Below are 19132 nucleotides of genomic sequence, written 5' to 3'. Positions count from 1 at the left end.
ATGGAGTTTTCTGCATTAGGAGAGGGGTGACAGAAACAATAAATAGAAATGAACTCTATACTGTATCAATTTTGGAGGATACCTAAGAAGAGGATTTAAAATGTTCAAGGGTCAAGTCTCTAGGGCTTTTTAGTGTATTAATAAACTACACACCTAAAGTGTTTCTGCAAGCATCATTGTGTTACAGATTGGAGGACATACTGATGACCTTGAATCCTGAGAAAGAAGATCACATTTCTAATACACTTTAAGAAGGCAGAGGAATAATAAAGAGAGTTACACAAAGATGCTGTTAGGTGCCATTGAGTTGGTTCTGCTCATAGCGATCCCATGATACACACATATAAACACAAACATACACACACACAAAAATTCATTACAGGACTATTCATTACAGCAAAACCAATTGGAGTCAACCTAAATATTCATCAAAAGGATAAATAAAATTGCAATGATGTACACTAATCTCTTTAAAAATATTGCTTCTTGAAAAAATGCTGAATGCCATGGAAAAGTGTCATAATACAGTAAGTAATAATACAAAACACAAAACTATATGCGCTGTGATTATAATTTAGTAACTAGGCATTAACAGTTGTTATTTACATGTATATCCCCAAACATACACATGCGTGCAGTGTATTCTTGCATACATGTGGTAGGAAAAACTGAGCCTAAGTGGAGATTTTCCTTGTGGAACTGATGGATTAGCTCCACCTCCAGGCATTGATTTGCATTATTCAATGTGCACTGAAGCTTTTGTTTTTTGGCTTAAGTTGTTTGGGCCCAAATCATTTGAGAACCCTCTCACACCAACCATCTCTCAGGAATAACTCGAGAAAGTTAAAACTTCACTTATTCAAGTAAAAGCTGAAGAGCCAGTAAAATCAGGAGTTAACATGACCTAATTTATATTCATAGGAGGCTTGGACACATCTTGTATTTCATAGCTGAGCAATAATGTTTGTATAAGTAGAAATCAGAGATAGAGATTAAAGTGGAGGCTGAAATATTTATCATATACACGCATGGACACACATACATGTGTGTCTACTACAAACATACATGCATTCAGGCATAAATCCATATTCACTGGAAAGAAATATACCAAAATGTTAACAAATGGTTGTCTCTAAAAGAACCACTTTTTTTCTTCTTTATGTTTTCCTGCATTAAAATGTTTCCCTAGTAATCTCATAATGCTCTTCTAATCACACAAATGTTGTTAGGTGCTGTCTAAACACTTTCAACTCCTAGTGACCCCACGTGACAGAGTAGAACTGTCCTGTAGGGTTTTCTAGGCTGTCATCTTTATAGGAACAAATCACCAGGTCTTTCCCACAGAGTGGGTGGATTTGAACTACCAACCTTTCAATTAGCAGCCGACTGCTTAATGATTGTGCCTCCAGAGCTCCTTATAATTATACAAACAATATTAATAAAAGGAAGGAAATGCACACTTTAGATGTATTTTTAGACACAACAATTTTCTAATGATTTGAAGCTTTAAGGGGGTAGGAAAGCTCACATATTGCCTTCCTTTTCTGATGATACGAGTTAAATACATTCTTCTGAGTGTCATTTGATAACACATCAATAAATAACCTTTTGCATGGATTCTTATTTTCTGGGACTTCAGAATGGTGGAGACTGGATTATGTGACCCAGAAAGGAAAGCAGATGCTTCCTAGCATGTGGGCCTGAATGTGTTATCTGAAGTCCTCTTCTAGGTTCAGTGAGCATAGCACATCTTACCTTCAGTTCTCTCAGGGGCTTTCCCACCCTTACAGGCTGCTGTGCTGTTGACTGTCTCTGATGAGGTGCTCAGCTTGGTGCTAGGGTCCCGCTTGGGTTTGGGTGGTGGCTGTCTCCGGGAGCCACAGCTGCTGTCGTCATCTGTACCTCCGACTGAGTGCAGGGACTGTGATCTCACAGAAAACCCACTGGAGCAAGGATGGGGAAGTCTGTCCTGAGGAGCAGGCATTGTCATGAATCCCATGCGGAAATGTTTGCCCACGTAACTCCCTTCGTGGCCTCGCCCTACGTCTCCACCTATGCTGTAAAAGAAAGCAGCACAAAACTCATGAGGATAAATTGAGCCAGAATATACGAGATCATAGACACAAGACACAAGGATAAATTGAGCCAGAATCTATGAGATCATAGATACATATATCTGTACACATACGTATATGTATATACATACATATAATAGGTGAAATTTCAAATTTTAACTTTAGACTGGTAAAGAAATACACTCTTTAAAAAGGCTGTCTTTTAAAAAAATTTCAAGTATCATGATAATAGTCAATACTTTTGCATTAAAGAAGGAAGGAAAAGCAAATACAATTGCATTATAATAAAAAATCCTAACACTTATTTCCACATAGCTTGAACTTCCAAATTAGTATCCCAAAGGAAAAAAACACTGTACAGCACACTTCATAATAAATTGTCTTTTCTTTACTTCGAGGTTAATCTCATCAGTGGATTAAAAAGAAAACAAGGATTCCTTGACTATGATATATAGATAGCCTTTGATGTATGACTTAGGTCAAGTGATTAGCACTTGAGGTTCTTCTTTTCTATGTCATCAAAAGCATCCCTACTTTTAGAGATCAGAACTCTGATACACTGCTGGTGGGAATGCAACATGATACAACCATTTTGGAAAACGATATGTCACTTCCTTAGAAAGCTAGAAATAGATACACCATATGATCCAGCAATCCCACTTCTAGGACTATATCCTGGAGAAACAAGAGTCATCACACAGACAGACATATGCACACCCATGTTCACTGCAGCATTGTTCACAATAGCAAAAAGATGGAAACAACCTAGATGCCCATCAACAGAGGAATCGATAGACAAACTGTGATACATACACACAATGGAGTATTAAGCAACGATAAAGAATAAGGATGAATCTGTGAAGGATCTCATAACATAGATGAATCTGGAGGACATTATGCTGAGTAAAATAAGTCAATCACAAATCAAAAACCAAACCCAAAAGGACAAGTATTATATGATACCACTATTGTAAATACTCATGAAAAGGTTTACATACAAAAAGAAACAATCTTTGATGGTTATGAGGTGGGGAGGGGTAGGGATGGAAAAACACTTAATAGATAAGTGGAAACTTTGGTGAAGGGCAAGACAGTACACAATACTGGGGAAGCCAGTACAACCTGTACAAGTCAAGGTCATGGTAGTTCTATAAAAACACACATCCAAACTCCCTGAGAGACTGAATTGGTGGGCTGAGGGCTGTGGGGACCATGATCTTGGGTAATATCTAGCTCAATTGGCATAACATAGTTTATAAAGAATATGTTCTACATTCTACTTCGGTGAGTAACATCTGCGGTCTTAAAAGCCTGTAACCAGCCATCTAGGATACTCCACTGGTCTTACCCCTTCAGGAGCAAGGAGTAATGAAGAAAGCTAAAGATACAACGGAAAGATTAGTTCAAAGGACTAACGGACCACATCTACCACAGCCTCCATAAGACTGAGTCCAGAACAATAAGATGGTGCCCGACTACTATCACTGACTGCTTTGACAGGGTTTACAATAGAGGGTCCCAGACAGAGCTGGAGAAAAATGTAGAACAAAATTCTAACTCAAAAAGAATGACCAGACTTGCTGGCCTGACAGAGATGGGAGAAACCCTGAGAGTATGGCCACCAAACACGCTTTCAGTTCAGTAATGAGGTTACTCCTGAGGGTCACCCTTCAGCCAAAGATTGAACAGGCCCATTAAACAAAACAAGACTAAAGAGGTGCACCAGCCCTGGGGTACGGACTGGAAGGCAGGAAGGAACAGGAAATATGGTAATAGGGAACCCAGAGTTGAGAAGGGAGAATGTTGACATGTCGCGGGATTGTTAACTAATGTCGTACAACAATGTATGTACTGTTTGATGAGAAACTAGTTTGTTCTGTAAACCATCATCTAAAGCACAAAAAAAAAGCATCCCTACTTTTATATGTTAAACATGTTGTGAAAAAAACAAGATAAAACAAAACAAAGTACTGCTACCAGATACAAGCCTGTCAGTGGAGGGCTTGTGTGTTACCATGATGCTGAACAGGTTTTAGCATGGTTTCCAGAATAAGGTGGACTAGGAGGAAAGCCCTGGGAGTTAGTCTACGTTCAAAAATCAGCCAGTGAAATCCTTGTGGATCACAACAGACTGATCCACATCAGATTATTGCCGTGGTACAGGGCTGGGCAGCATTGTGTTCCATTTTGCATGGGGTCAACATGAGTTGGGGGTGACTCCATGGCAGCTAACAACAGCAACAACAAAACACAGGAAAAAAGGGAAGGAGGGAAGGAAGGAGGGAAGGAAGGAAGGAAGGAAGGAAGGAAGGAAGGAAGGAAGGAAGGAAGGAAGGAAGGAAGGAAGGAAGGAAGGAAGGAAGGAAGGAAGGAAGGAAGGAAGGAAGGAAGGAAGGAAGGAAGGAAGGAAGGAAGGAAGGAAGGAAGGAAGGAAGGATGGAGGGAAGGGGAGGGGGGGAGGGAGGAAGGATGGAAAGAAGGAAGAAAAGAAGGAAGGAAGGGAGAGAAAAAAATGGTGAGTGAATTGTTGATCTCAGTTTTAAACAAACCTTCAGTTACGTTAGAAACTTTGTCCTAATAACAAACTAGTCTCAGCATAAAATAACATCCAGTAAAGAGGTGCAGTAAAAAGATCATCTGATCCTGAGATGCTTTTAAACACTTCAAAGTATTCAGGATACGTGAAGTTTCCAAATTTAAGGTTCTTAATATTATTATTATTTTAAATATTTATATAAGAAAGTTTACTCAAAATTTTTTAAGTATAAGAAATTCCTCTGTTTTTAAGTTCAACCTAATCATATAGGGAATGACTCTTCAGGCTTTATGTTGTTAAGTAATGGTGACTCTTGTATGAAGAAAAGGGACATTCACGTGCATGTGAATTTTTAAAAGTCCTTTAAAAAGACTTTGCTGGAGTTTTCCCCATCTGTGAAGTTCATACAGGAAACAAAAGAAACAACGTTACAAAATATTTGACTGATTTTCTTAGACATGCATGAATCATAAAAAAAATACCTTTGAGTAAATGAATTTTGAAAGCTTGTTGAATCTACTTTTCTAGACGTATAGGTTTATTTAGGTCTTTTTATGTTGTCGTTAAGCTTTAATTTTAGTTGGTTTTGCCTTCATAATGTGATATAATGTGAAAAGCAACGTTTTGTGATTGTCTTTATTGTATTTTTCATAGCACTATAATGTTTGTCATAAGTTTAAAATTCCAGTAGGAACAGCGATACGAAATGAGATTTCTTTTTCCGTTTTCTGATGGAGGCTTACAACAGTTGTATGCACGTTGTGGATAAAACCAGGAAGTATTCAATAAGACCATGAGACTCTGATTCCAGCACTTAATTCAGATAATAACTTATCATTCAGTCAAAAATAATTATTAATTCCATTTGTTTCTGAATAGCCTCAGTTGACACTCAGACCGAATTACACCACCTTTGCAAAATAAAATAAAGATGGCTGGAAACCCAATCCACTAGCCAGAGCAATGGAGAGCCAGAAGCATGAGCGAAATGAGGCGATGGCCAAACAGAGGTTTAAACAACATAGTAGTCAGCATTCTAAGGCTGTGATTGTTTTCACGTATTTTATTTTCTGTGCTTTTTTCAGTGACATCAACCAAAAAAAATAGACAAATAGACAATAAAAATAGACAAAGAAGCTTCTTCAAAGAGAGTGGCTTATATAAAAAAAAAAATCATTGAGAATTGAAGGCAGAATCATGGTGGTAGAAGTACGAGAGCGAGTTGTGGGTATGGAAACGTTTATCTTAAATCTGTGATGATTGTGGCCCTTGTCTTTCTCATGGAAAATGAGATATTTTATTTCATCTAGCTTTGAATCACCACACATTTTTTTGCTTGCATTGCTACGTCACTGAGCAAAAGGTACTTTAAAGATTTATTTAGAAGGTCATCTCATTCCCGGTAGCAGAGCCAACTGGGGAGATTTATGCATGTGTTAATGCACAGAGACATTTATGAGGGAGTTACTAGAAATAATTGTGTCATCAATTTCTTGGTTACTTCTGACCTAAATAGGACTTGCACCTTTTCCTAGACAGATAATTAGCTCTGCTGCTTCATTCCAAAATTGTTTTTCAGTATAAAACGCTTTCATTTAACTCTATGTGCTTTTGTTCATACATGTCCATTTAGACACACACACACATATACACACCACACTCTAACACTTCTTCCAAAGAGAAATTCAATGTATGCTTCAGAAAACTGCAGGTTTCAGGTGCACTGTTAGTTTCATCAGGTTGTGTATTCATGATGAAGAATGGGGCTAATAATGAGTTAGATATAAAGGGAACATTCAAGGCAAGGCTAAGGATATGCAATAAAAGTTATGGCACATCTAGGTACAAGAGACCAAAAAAGATTATTAGTCTAAACCAAATATAATGACTATTGTGGAACACAGAATTCTAGCCCCTAAATTTGGTTTAGGAACCTGTGGAGTTTTTTAAATATGCAGATTCATAGCCCCCATACCAAGGACAACTACTGAGTTATAGCTATTGAATCAGAATCTCTGTAGATGTAGCCAATGAGTATGTATATACATACATATACAGCTAAAACAGACACTTTTTGAAAATCTCTAGGATATTAAGAACAAGAATTAGAACCATTAGTGAGCAGATACTGGATAATTAGAAACACAAAAAGACACAAACACCTTAAAATGTAGCAAAGGAGAGTTGCCAGAAACCAGGCACAATATCACATATACGATGTGTTAGTCAGATCCATTAAATCATCTTCAGTAATACACAACCCTCAATTCTTACTAATTTATAACAGCAAAGACTCATATATTTCTTTTTTTTTTTCATATATTACTCACATTGTGCTTATTTAGGTGTATCAACATTCGCTGTGGCTCTGTTCCATGGCCTTCTTCTGTCTAGGACCTAGCCCCTATTGGAATATGTTGTTGCAATGGTAAAAAGATAAAAGCACTGACTGAACCACACAATGTCTCTTGAAGCATCCGCTTGGGTATGGCATACAATCTTTTACTTACATTCCATTACTTAAGCTAGTCTCATGACCAAGCTTGATGTCAATGAGTTGGCAATGTAAACTTCTCCAACCGGGAAGTACTATGAATCACATGGCAATATGTATAATCCTCTCACAGATAAGGGACCACCTACTTGGTATGGCAGCTATGGAGATATGACACAAATGTCCCTTCAAGTGAGAACTTGCCATGAGGAATGCAGTTAGCTGACAACCGCTATGTGTAATGTCTTTGGGATTTGTCACAATATTTTAGCCAAGCTCACACTCTTCCCAGGCAGTCCCTGGTCTACAACTTGGCCATGGTATAGATAGAACACTGACCATACAATACAAAGGGATATGTGTCCAGATCTACTCTTCACGTTTTGGATTATTTTGGACCCACCAAGAAATAAAGTCAGGAGGTATTAGCAGCAATCCATTAAAAGAAGAAAATGGTACATCCAGGATTGAGCTTAAAAAATACTACAGGGCAAGAGTATGCTATGTAGTCCTTGCCTACATGTCATCCACCATAAGTGAACCAATGTTTCTCCATCAGATCACAGCTATCATTGTAAGTTGGGTTCCATTAGAGAAGCTGAAGGATGATGCAAGCCAAAATTAGCAAGCTATATTCCAAGGGGAGGGAAACATCTTCCCAATGTGAGGAGCTTTGAGCAGTGCTTCTGGTGAGCATCCTCTTTGTGAAATGAAGTAGCCTGAGGTAATAATACATGCAGATTCATGGGTAGTAACAAAATGATATGGACAATTTTTCAGGGACATTGAAGGAAAAGGGCTAGAGGATTCAGAGACTAAAATGTCTAGGATAGAGGCACGTGGATGAACATATATAAGCAGGTATGATGTGTAATGTCCACCAGAGAATATGCACTATAGAAGAGACAATAACCAAATAGAACGACTCGATTAGCTGGCGGTCAGCCTTTGTCATCAGCCATCAAGAACCAGCATTATGGGCACATGAATAGTGGCCATGGTGGCAGAGACGGAGGCTGTGCATGGGCTCAACAGTGTGAACTATCAAGGCCAATCTAGCCACTTCTGCCTTTGAATGCCCTACATGCCCAATGCTCCAGGTGCCAATGTGTTGATTCTGCCACATGGTGACCCCAGGTGTGCAGAGTAGGACTGCTCCATAGGGTTTTAAGACTGACATTTCAGAAGCAGATCATCAGGGCTTTCTTCTGAAGTGCCTCTGGGTGGGTTCAAATTGTCAGCCTCCTGGTTAGTAGTCAAGCAATTAGCTGTTTACACCACCCAGGGACTTCATAAGATTACAGCCATTAAAAACTCTGCTCAGTCTTCCTTTCTGCTTTTGCAGGTGTTGGACCTGCACTGGGAACTTTCCCTGCTGATTCCTACCCCTCCCTCTTTAGCTCTGACTGGCATTCCCCTCAATAAATCTCTTACACTTGTAACTTCAACTTGGTCTCTACTTCCTGGAGAACCTGAACTGACATACTTGAGGACAATCATACAATCAATGGCATTCAGAAACCAAAAAAGCAGGAAAAAGAAAGTCTAAAAACAAATGTGAGACTCCAGAAATAAAAAAAAAAATACCTGTGAAAATAGGGCATTTTCCTGCTTCAGACTCTGAGCATTTAAATGGTGCCTGGGGAGTTAGAAACCAGCTCCACTGTAGGAAAACTTGGCATGAAGTGAAAGTTACGTGGGCTGAAAAAGCAGTCTTTTTGCCATAAGACTGTAACACTCAAGCTACATTAAGCCTGACACATCTCGTTGTAAAAATAAAAACAAGTTTCATAATCCTGAATTTAAATATGTATGCTTTTTTTCTCACACAATGAAGACAGTGTTGCAAGATTTAGTTATCTGTTGGTTACTTTTCTATCATAAAACATGAAGAATAAAATATTGTTTGAATAAAGGGAAGGATATTTTCCCAGACGTAATTGATAAAATATTTTTAAACTTCTTGCACAAACATGATATTGGCTAGTGGATATGCTCAGACATTTGAGCTCTGTTGTCATTGAGTTGTTGGCTCTACTCCTGGTTCCATCATTTAATGCCTTCATAAACTTAGCTACTGAATCTTTTTGGGAACCATTCTTTATCTGTTAAATAGGGATAATAGTAGTACTTGACTCATTGAGTTGCTGTCAAGTTTACCGGAGCTATTACATATGAAGCACTTAGCATAATAAGCACCTGATAAATAAAATACAATCAATAATTTTAGCAAAAATTCCTACTTTTAATCATAATGTTCTGAATTTTCTTTATAGGACCATCACTTGCCTTGTAAGGCCATGAGTCTTTAAAGGGTGATATCTGGAACCACGTAATCTCAGAAAACTGTAAACAAAATGCTACATTTTTACTCAAAGTGTCAAGATAAGTAGGCAAATGTAGCCCCCAAGTTTTTAACTTTCTTAAATAGCTGTCTCAATTTTCCACAGCACCTACTGATCAGGGCTTACCAAGAAAGGTACAAAACAAGAACTTCAAAACTGCTCTGACAATGCCAATCAACAAGGATGGCTACTTGTTATGCTTTTTTTCTGGAAAACTCATCAGCATTATCGTTGTATGTCTCTTTCTGAGAAATGCTTCTTTTCAGAGAAAAAAGTACAACCACCGAAGAGGGTTAGCTACCAAGGTGAGATGTCATCTTTAAAAGTGACAGGACTATTGCTTCTGTGTGCAATTTTAAAGAAAATATGCCAATATTTTGGAGTAGAGTCTTCTGTGGAAAACACTGACCAAAAAAAAAAAAAAAAAAAAAGAATCCAACTACCTTTATCTGTATCTATTATATATGTTTGTGTGTGTGTGTAAACACGGATTCATAGCTATTGAATCAGAATCTCTGTAGTCTGTATGGATAACCAACAGTTTGTATTATAAATATATTATATATATGTGTGTGTTAATAAATATATATAAATTATATATAATATATATAAATTATATATAAAAAAACTTTATATAATATATATAAATTATATATAATATATAAATTATATTATAAATTAGATGATAGGTAGACAGACAGGTAGACAGACAGATAGATAGGTAGACAGATAGATAGATAGACAGATGTGTGTATGTATGTATCAGCATATCTATACCCTCTTTAAAAGCCTCTAGTAAGTTGGAACATGAACTGAAGAGTTACCTAGGAGTTTTCTTGAATCTTTTTTCTTGATCCCTTCTCCAGAGCTGAATTAAAAAAAAAAAAAATCTATTTCTGCATTGATTTGTGTTCCAGTATATTTCTGCTTCTTGAAACTTTTGAACTACCTGGATTTATTTTCCTGTTGCTTTTTCTAGAAGGTGTGTTTATCTGCTCTTAGGGAAACAGCACATTCACCTATAAAGTGTGTGGGGAAAATCTGAAAGAGAAATGGAGGTTACACCTATAAAGGAGATAATGAAATTTAGCCGTGGGCAAGTTGATTGCTGTCATCCATTAACTATCGAAAGCTTTGATGTTAGGCATTTTGCCAGGAATGAGTAGAGGGAATCAACATTTAAACTTTGTCCAGTAAAAATGTGACTTAAAAAGTTTATATCTGCTGCCGCCTCCCTCTTGCCTGCTCTTCAGATGGTTGTTGTGTGCCATGGAGTTGATTTGGACTCATAGCAACCCTATCTGACAGAGGAAAACTGCTCCATATGTTTTCTTTGGCTGTAATCTTTATGGGAGCAGATCGCCAGGTCTTTCTCCCACAGAGCAGCTGGGTATGTTTGAATTGCCAACCTTTCAGTTAGCAGCCAAGTGCTTAATCATTGGGCCACCAGGGTTCCTTGCTCTTCAGATACACAAGGCCAAATGTGGACCCTAGGCTGTCTAGTGAGTGTTCCTCCAGCCTGTCCCATCGGAAGATCCCCTCCGCAGCAGGGACTTCAGATCTAGAATTTGTCCCTTTCCTCCTTCAACATTGTCCTCTTCTGAGTATCATTTCCAGCTAAACCAATCTATGTTTATGAAACATTAGGCATAGAGGAGCCGTTAGCATGTTATACCCTTTTCCATGGTAAAATTCCTCAACCCAAAGTCTGACCTTAAGAGGAAGACAAAATTGCATCTGCCTAGATTTTTGGCACATGGAACTCACCATATAATTCATCGTATACATACCCAAGTCTCACTGGTTTTTATGATTACAAGGTGCTGTTCACATTCCCTCACTTTGAGGTTTATGAGGGCAGATCTCTTGTCTTGCTAACTCCTATAATCACCAGCACATTGTAGGTGCTTGAAAATATTTGGTTTAGGGATGAAAAATAAAGGAAGTAAATTCAATTTGGACATAGCCAGACATGGTTTAATTAGAACATTTTGTGTACCTTTGGCATTTGTGCATCCCAGGGATTCAATCTCCATACTCTTGGCAGTGGAAATTCCTATGGGGAGGCCAATGTTCCTTCCCTCACTCCAGATTGTTACACAGGCACAGTCAATCAGAACCCTGAATCTCCATGGCCACAATGACTACTTTGTTGTTATTACTGTTAAAAGTGGAGTTTGCTCTGACTCATGGTGACCTTATGGATAACGGGACAAAATGCTGCCCGCTTCTGCACCATTTTCATAATCATTGCTATGCTTGAGTCCATTGATTTGGCTATTGTGTCAATTCATGTCTTAGTTATCTAATGCTGCTATAACAGAAATGCCACAAGTGGGTGGCTTTAGCAAAAAGAAATTTGGTTTCTTACAATTTAGGAGGCTAGAAGTCTGAATTCAGGGCTCTGGCTTTAGGAAAAGGCTTTCTCTTTCTGTCAGCTCTGTGAGAAGGTCCTTGACTCTCTTCAGCTTCTATTCTTCAGCTCCTTGCTGATCTTTATGCGGCGTGTGTCTTCCCCTCCATTTGAGTTTCTTTCTACTCTGCCTAATCTACTCTTCTTATATCTCAAAAGTGATTGGCTTAATACACATTCTACACTGATGTGACCTCATTAACGTGGCAAAGACAACCTTATTCTCAAATGGGCTTACATCCCCAAGCATAGGGGTTAGGATTTACTACACATTTTTGAGGGACACTATTCAGTTCATAACAATCTATCTCATTGAAGACTACTCAAGTCAGTCCAATTGGAGTGATCCCTGATCACTATGTGAAAGCTGCCTTGACTAGAAGTTCCCACCAGCCTCATTTATCTTCCATTCTACAGGGAAATCAGTTGGACCAGGTCCTGAGGCATGGTAGAAAATCCAGATATAGTTACGTCTGAAGCTAGATCAATCACACGCCCTTCAGTTAAGCCAACCAAATTGATTTCTGTTGTAGCCAGTTATAGCTAAGTTTTCTGACACTTGCACTGGTAGAACATCCTAAGTGAACTAATATCACACTGTATAATCAGTGGTTACTAAATAAATGCTATTGGTTAACTTACATCAGAAAATGCAGCTGGTGTCAGGGAAGGGGTAGGAATGCCTTAGAGTGGGGCACGGAAATAATTAACAGTCTTATAAGTTCATCTCTCCCTTTGTTTTAATCATGAAGTATACTTCAGTATAGAAACTTGGATCCAGTAAAATTGAACTGTGTTCATATTTTCTTCCAAATTGTTCACTCACCATTACTCTTAATGTCTTCTCTGAGCCCCACTTCCTCATTCAAAGCAATAATTTGTGGATTTCTTGCCTTGGGCTCAAACATTAATTTCACCACTTCATATCCTCAGTGATATCTATTTTCTACTTTGATGCTCCTAATATTTAACTCCTTTAGATTTTTTTTCAGACATCTATTTCCTGTCTCTGGCTGTTTATTGATACTTCTTGGATATTAAGGTCAGGGTTTTGAACCAGTTCTTCTCAGTTCAGTGATGGCCAAGGAAGCAAAACTGGAAAGACCCAAATTATTAAAATTTGGGTGAGCTGGAAAGACAACCACAATGATAAAAATTATGGGCCAAATATCTGCTAGAAACCTAATCTCCCTCTTAGGAAACAAGGACGCCATATGTGTTGCATAGCGGATAAATCTCTTGCCCGTTGGATTTTGTGTAGAGTCGGAATGAGCGGTGTCCTGCTCATAGATGGCAGCCGACTGCACTGCTTTGAATGTTTCACTCTCCACAGTCCTGCCAATGATTCAATCTCACACATCAGGCTCCTGAAGGGGCTCACTATGCCTCTTCTGAATCTTCCATTCCAGGCTTCAACTTGTAATTTTTACCATTCTGGCAGTGACTGAACCAAGAAGAACTAGTTCAAAGCCCTGTTGAAGGTCAAGTGTTAAAAATGAGATTTTTCACATTCCTTCATTATTAACTGCTCTGGTAACTACATAAATAATAAACAAAACAAAATGAAGCAACAGAAAAAAAAAAAAAAACTACCCTTGTACAGAATGGGGTTCCAAGTTCTGTTAGCTCCAGAAGTTATACTTAACATTGACATTTTAAAGCATTCAATATGATATTTCTCCTTGTTCAGAGGCTTCAATTCCTTTCAAAATTTGGTACCTTAGAAAGAACATAAACATTTCAAGATAAAGATAACAAAAATCCTCACAACTGGACCAATAAACAACATCATGATAAATGGAGAAAATACTGAAGTTGTCAAGGGTTTCATTTTACTTGGATCCACAATGAACACCCAGGGAAGCAGGAGTGAAGACATCATATGGTATATCACACTGGGCAAATATGCTACGAAGACCTCTTTAAAGTGTTATAAAGCAAAGATGTCACCTCGAGGACTAAGGTACACCTGACCCAAGCCATGGTATTTTCAATCTCCTCATATGCTTGTGTTGTTTCTGTTTCATATGCTTGAAAAAGCTTGACAATGAACAAGAAAGGCCGAAGAAGAATTGATGCCTTTGAATTATGGTGTTGGTGAAGAATATTGAATATACCATGGACTGCTGTGGGCCAAAAGAATCTGTCTTGGAAGAAGTACGGGAAGAATGCTCCTTAGAAGCAAGATTGGTGAGAATTTGTATCACATACTTTGGACATGATATCAGGAAGGACCAGTCCCTGGAGAAGGACATCATGCTTGGTAAAGTAGAGAGTCAGCAAAAGAAAGGAAGACCCTCAATGATACGGACTGACAGCGGCTGCAACAATGAGCTCAAATATAGCAATGATTGTGAGGATGATGCAGGACCAGGCAATGTTTCGTTGTGTTGTACATAGAGTCCCTATGAGTCAGAACAGACTCTGGGGCAACTAACAATAACAACAATCATTTATTAGCTATATAATCTTAGTAGGAGGGATATACTTTCTGAGTCCCAATTAATCTTATCTTTCAAATGGGGAAATAATTTCTATCATTGTTGTAAGAAATTAAATTCAGATAAAACATTTTAAAAGCACCTAGCAAGATGGCTGGTACAAGTAGATTCTAGGGAAATGCTGATTTACCTTCTCTTCTTTCCTTACTTGCCATTTAACTCTGTATCAAATTTTATCTTTCTGTCCCCAGCAGTAAAATGGGCATTATCATGATGTTTCCACCCTAGAGCATCATGAAGGAAAACATATTCAACAACATAAATACATTTTGCTTATTTGTGTAAGAGGGCTTTGACAGTAATTGTCATGCAATGTTTCCAAACTGAGGGTTGGGTAACTCTTGTTTGAAAGTGAAGGAAAAGGAACAAAAGTAAATAATTTATTCTTTCTGCCATTATAATAATTATTATAATAATGGCAGAAAGAATAAATTATTACTTGGGTATTCTATGGAGTTGGGCAAATCTGTTATAACGATTTTATAGTTATTTCTATCAAACTCTGTAGTAATTCAAGACTTTATGAAAGTTAGGGCTTAGGATAATCATGGTTAAGGAGTTTTACTTGAAAAACAAATACACCTTTATTTACCACAAAGTGCTTATTACCAAGAGTATGAGGTTCAATACTGTTGCCTATTAATATGACGCTTAGTTATACTAATAGAGGAGTAGAGAGATTTGTTTAACCCTCATCAAAGTGCCTTTTCTCACACTCAATTCTAAGGACTCAGGTTTAAAATATAATGCGTATTAAAGACAGACTAAATTCTATGCAACATCTTTAAGAGATTTATTTTTACTTGAAACATGACAAGTGCTTTTAAGATTAACATATATTATGTTATTATCTATGGTACTTCAGAATCTAAAATTAAAACATGCCTCACTTTTTTGTATAAATAATACTTCCCTAGTCCTTGAAGTGCTGTGGCTTGAAGAAGAGAGGGTATGGGAAAAATAATTAAAATCAACTCAAGATTCTCAGATTCAGCTTAGAATATAGTTCATAGAAGTTCATATCATGAGAGATTTTTTTCTAAAAATTCAACCAAAGAAGAGAAAGTTCTGGAAAGTATATTTTATTTGTGTCTTCAAAACTGACATAAGCTTTGAATATGGTTTGAGAACAAGCCAAGTTTTTACAAATGAGTTTAGCTAACCATATGTGGCTCATTTTTTTTTTTTTTTTTCAACCTAGAAGTTAGAAATACAAAATGTTAACATATAATGGCTTTGAACTTCCTGAGCTTAAGGGGCTAACTTAATGCCAGTTTAAAGCATAATAATTTGTTGAGCTTTCTAAAGCTGTAATTATTAAGTGGGTTGATGTGTTTAATTCATATTGTTGTTGAAAGCTGACTTGGAGTCAGCCCCAACTCATGGTGACCTCATGCTCAACAGGATGAGACCATTGTTTTCATAGGCTGATTTTCAGAAGTAGATCACCAGGCCATTTTTCCTAGTCTGTCTGTCTTAGTCTGTAAGCTCTGCTAAAACATATTCAGAATCACAGCAACACACAAGTCTCCACTGACAGATGGGTGGTGGCTATGCTTGAGGTACATTGGCTGGAAATTGAACCTGGGTCTCCTGTATGAAGGTGAGAATTCTATCACTGAACTACCACTGCCTCTTAATTTATATGCTTTCTATTTATTCACAAAAGATCTTTATGCCAACACTTTCTTGGGTACCCTCTGAGTGCTAGCATTATAGGAAGACAGTACAGAAAGCAGACTGGGCAGAGTTCTGGGGGAGTCACAGACTATGGAACCAGCATGATTTCGGCACCATGTGGTCAAATGTTTTCTCAAAGGAAGAACAAGTCCTGGAGCTCTAACCACAGCTGAGGGTCTGGGAAGTCCCCCGGGAGGAAGTGGCTTTTCAGCTGATATGGAAGCATGAGTAAGAGTTACTCAGATGAAGGAGAGAGGTGGGGAGAAGGGGATTTGTGTGCTGGCAGTCGGGATCCAGAGAAGCTGAGATATTACAAGGATATTCAGGCAGAATTTGATCAGGCTTTTTGTTGGTCTTGTATTTCCAACTGCTGGAATACCATCTGGCTCAAAGTGGTCACCCAATAAATATTTATTAAATAAATGAATGGATAAATGGTTGGATGATTGGGAATAATTCAAGAATCATTTCTAGGGTTTCTTAAGCAACAGCATGGATGATAATATTATTTAATGATAATCTTTTCTATTTTCCCGTTTCCTTCGGTTGCCATTTTCTTAATTTATGAGGAAGGAGAAGGGAGAAAGCTGTAAATACTTATATACTGTTAATTTCTGTCCAGTTATAAGAGTTACTAATTTGGATGCAGGGATCAGCTTAATTCCCTCCTTTCTGTCTCCACTGCCCAGCTTTAGTTTAGATTCTCATCATTTCTTGGCTAAATTTATACAACTGCTTCTTAGCTGATGTTTTTCCACAAGGATGCCAGGTTCATCCTTCTAAATGCAGATTTTCTCATGTTCTTAATTTAAACCCTTTGACAACTTTACCATTTCTTTAAAAAAAAAAAAAATCCAATCTTTTATGTGACACTAAGGTCTTTTAAGATCTGGGTCTTAAAGACAGCCCAGGAAAATCTGAAATTCTTTCCCTTTTTGAGATTCCTCAAATCTAACATATTTCCACCTTAATTTTGTTCCAGATTCTTGATTCAAATGTAAAGTTCAAGACCTATCCTATGCCAAGGCCCTGATATGTCTCGAGACACAAATTTGTGTCCTCAACCGGCAGTCACATGGCTCTCTCTGCCTGAACTTTTTCCTTTTGCTAAGTCATGTTTTAGGACCCATGTCAGACGTGGTTTCTTTCAGGAAGTTTTCCATTGTCAGCCAGGCTTTCTCAAGGCTGAACTTGGTGCCCCTCCTCTGGCCTGTCATAAGACTCTGCCTCTCTATATCACATCACCTCCCTTATCATATGCTACAGTTTTCATCTGCTAGTTGATTTCCTCTAGTGATCTGTGAATTCCTTGAGGGCACAGACCATGAGTTATTTGCAGAAAGAGGAAAGTAGGTAGGGATCATGGAATGAAGAAAAGATAAGGCCTATGAAAAATTGCCGGATATGTGTGTAAACTGCCTCTACTTGAATTATTGTGTATAGGCATTCTTAAGCTATCACTGAAAAGAAAAAACCCAACACTATGAGGCTCAGGTATAACTATCCAATAATTATTTCTACTGTCAAAACAAAAACTAATATTTTCAGATGCTGTTTTCAGATAAACCCAATGGCCTATTTGAAAAATTGCACATAAAATTCTAGCTCTACTACAATCTAGTTCTGTGACCTCAGGTGCATCACTTAACATCTTTCAGTTTCCTTTTCTTTATCTCAAAAGGGAGGTTAATAATATCTACCTGTCAGTATAGTTTTGTATGTTATTTAGATGTCTGAGATAACACAGAAGAAGCCTCGCTGCACTAATCTTTATTTAATGAATCCCTAGGTTAGGTCTCTTTCTCCTTTAATTTTGTGAAACATCTTGACTGACAGCTATGACGTTCTGAATAAACCAAGCCTGTAGCCAACAAGTTGATTCTAACTCATAGCAACCCTGTAGGACAGACTAGAACTGCCCCATAGGGTTTCCAAAGAGCCACTAGCTGGTGGATTCCAGCTGCCGACCTTTTGGTTAGCCACCATGCTAGTAATCACTGTGCCACCAGGACTCCAGCATTGTGAATACCCAAGGCCAATAGGCTGCTTTCTGGTATGCCCACACTTCTGTTCTGGAGATCAAACTATATGCTTATAAGAGTCCACTATGTTTGCTCTCAAACCTGTTTATGTCAATTGCATTGTTGCTGTAATTACATAATTAAAATTACATAAAACAAACAGTGTGAAAAAGCAACAAGTGTTTCTCTGAAGACTTTTCTGAATAACTGTGTTGATTGCTTTGAAGATACAGATTTTGGTTTGGCTGGATATGGCTGAGATTAGTGTAGAACTATTAAATCTAGAAGTCCACAGTGTGATTAATTTTTTTTCAAATATCTTTACATTCTCCCTCTTTTTAAGGAAATTAAAAATATATAAAAAATGAAACCTAATAGGCAGGGTTTATGCAGAAAAGGCTGCAATGGAGACACTGAACCTCAATCAAGAGAACACACCCACACCCACACACACACAAAACCATTTCAAAATGTGGTAGACAATGTATATTTACAATTTTAAGTTTTAAAAAGAGTTAAGAAGTGCTTCTGTGTTTTTGTTTTGAATGTTTCTCCAATTTTACTATGTTTTGTTTAATTGGTCAATAACTGATCTCAATTGCATTGGATCTTCTAGTATAAATAAGTCACACAGAGCCAAGGACATAGCATATGCTCATAAATCTCAAGAAATGTTGACTTCGTTCCTCCCTACATAAATCATAATTATCACCAAGGACTCAAAGATAGATTTAACAAAAATTCTTGTAAAGATAACCATTGACCTACAGGGAAGTCAAATTTTCCTTCAGGCAGAACTTCGTACAGTCAAAACATAAGGTAAAAGGTTAATTTACTCACAGTAAATTATTTGAGCAATTACATTCTTAAGGCACTTTGGAAACGAGCCCTAAGGGAAAAACACATTTTCCTAGCAGTAATATTGCACAAAGCAATGCCCTGGATTCAGGAAAGAGCCAAACAATTCAAGAAAGCAGTAGATACCATCCTCTTCAGTACAATTTTGGTAAATTTGCTCTACTGAGAAGTTGCCTGTCACTTCTAGGGTAGCCAGTGACTTTCCCTGC

At 37.7% G+C, this 19132-nt stretch overlaps 1 protein-coding gene across 1 annotated transcript in view; it reads right to left on the bottom strand.

Moving 5' to 3' along the window:
* The window catches only part of NYAP2 (neuronal tyrosine-phosphorylated phosphoinositide-3-kinase adaptor 2), a 311110-nt gene that overhangs the window by 180435 nt on the left and 111543 nt on the right, over positions 1–19132 (bottom strand). The window contains exon 3 of the mRNA XM_049888849.1: positions 1756–2057. Within this exon, the coding sequence (XP_049744806.1) occupies positions 1756–2057 (302 nt within the window). The remainder of the gene's footprint in view (positions 1–1755; positions 2058–19132) is intronic.

Source organism: Elephas maximus, chromosome 6 (assembly GCF_024166365.1).
Source record: "Elephas maximus indicus isolate mEleMax1 chromosome 6, mEleMax1 primary haplotype, whole genome shotgun sequence".
Lineage (NCBI taxonomy): Eukaryota > Metazoa > Chordata > Mammalia > Proboscidea > Elephantidae > Elephas > Elephas maximus.
The sequence above is the reverse complement of the archived record's forward strand: the minus strand, read 5'-3'. Positions and strand labels throughout refer to the sequence as shown.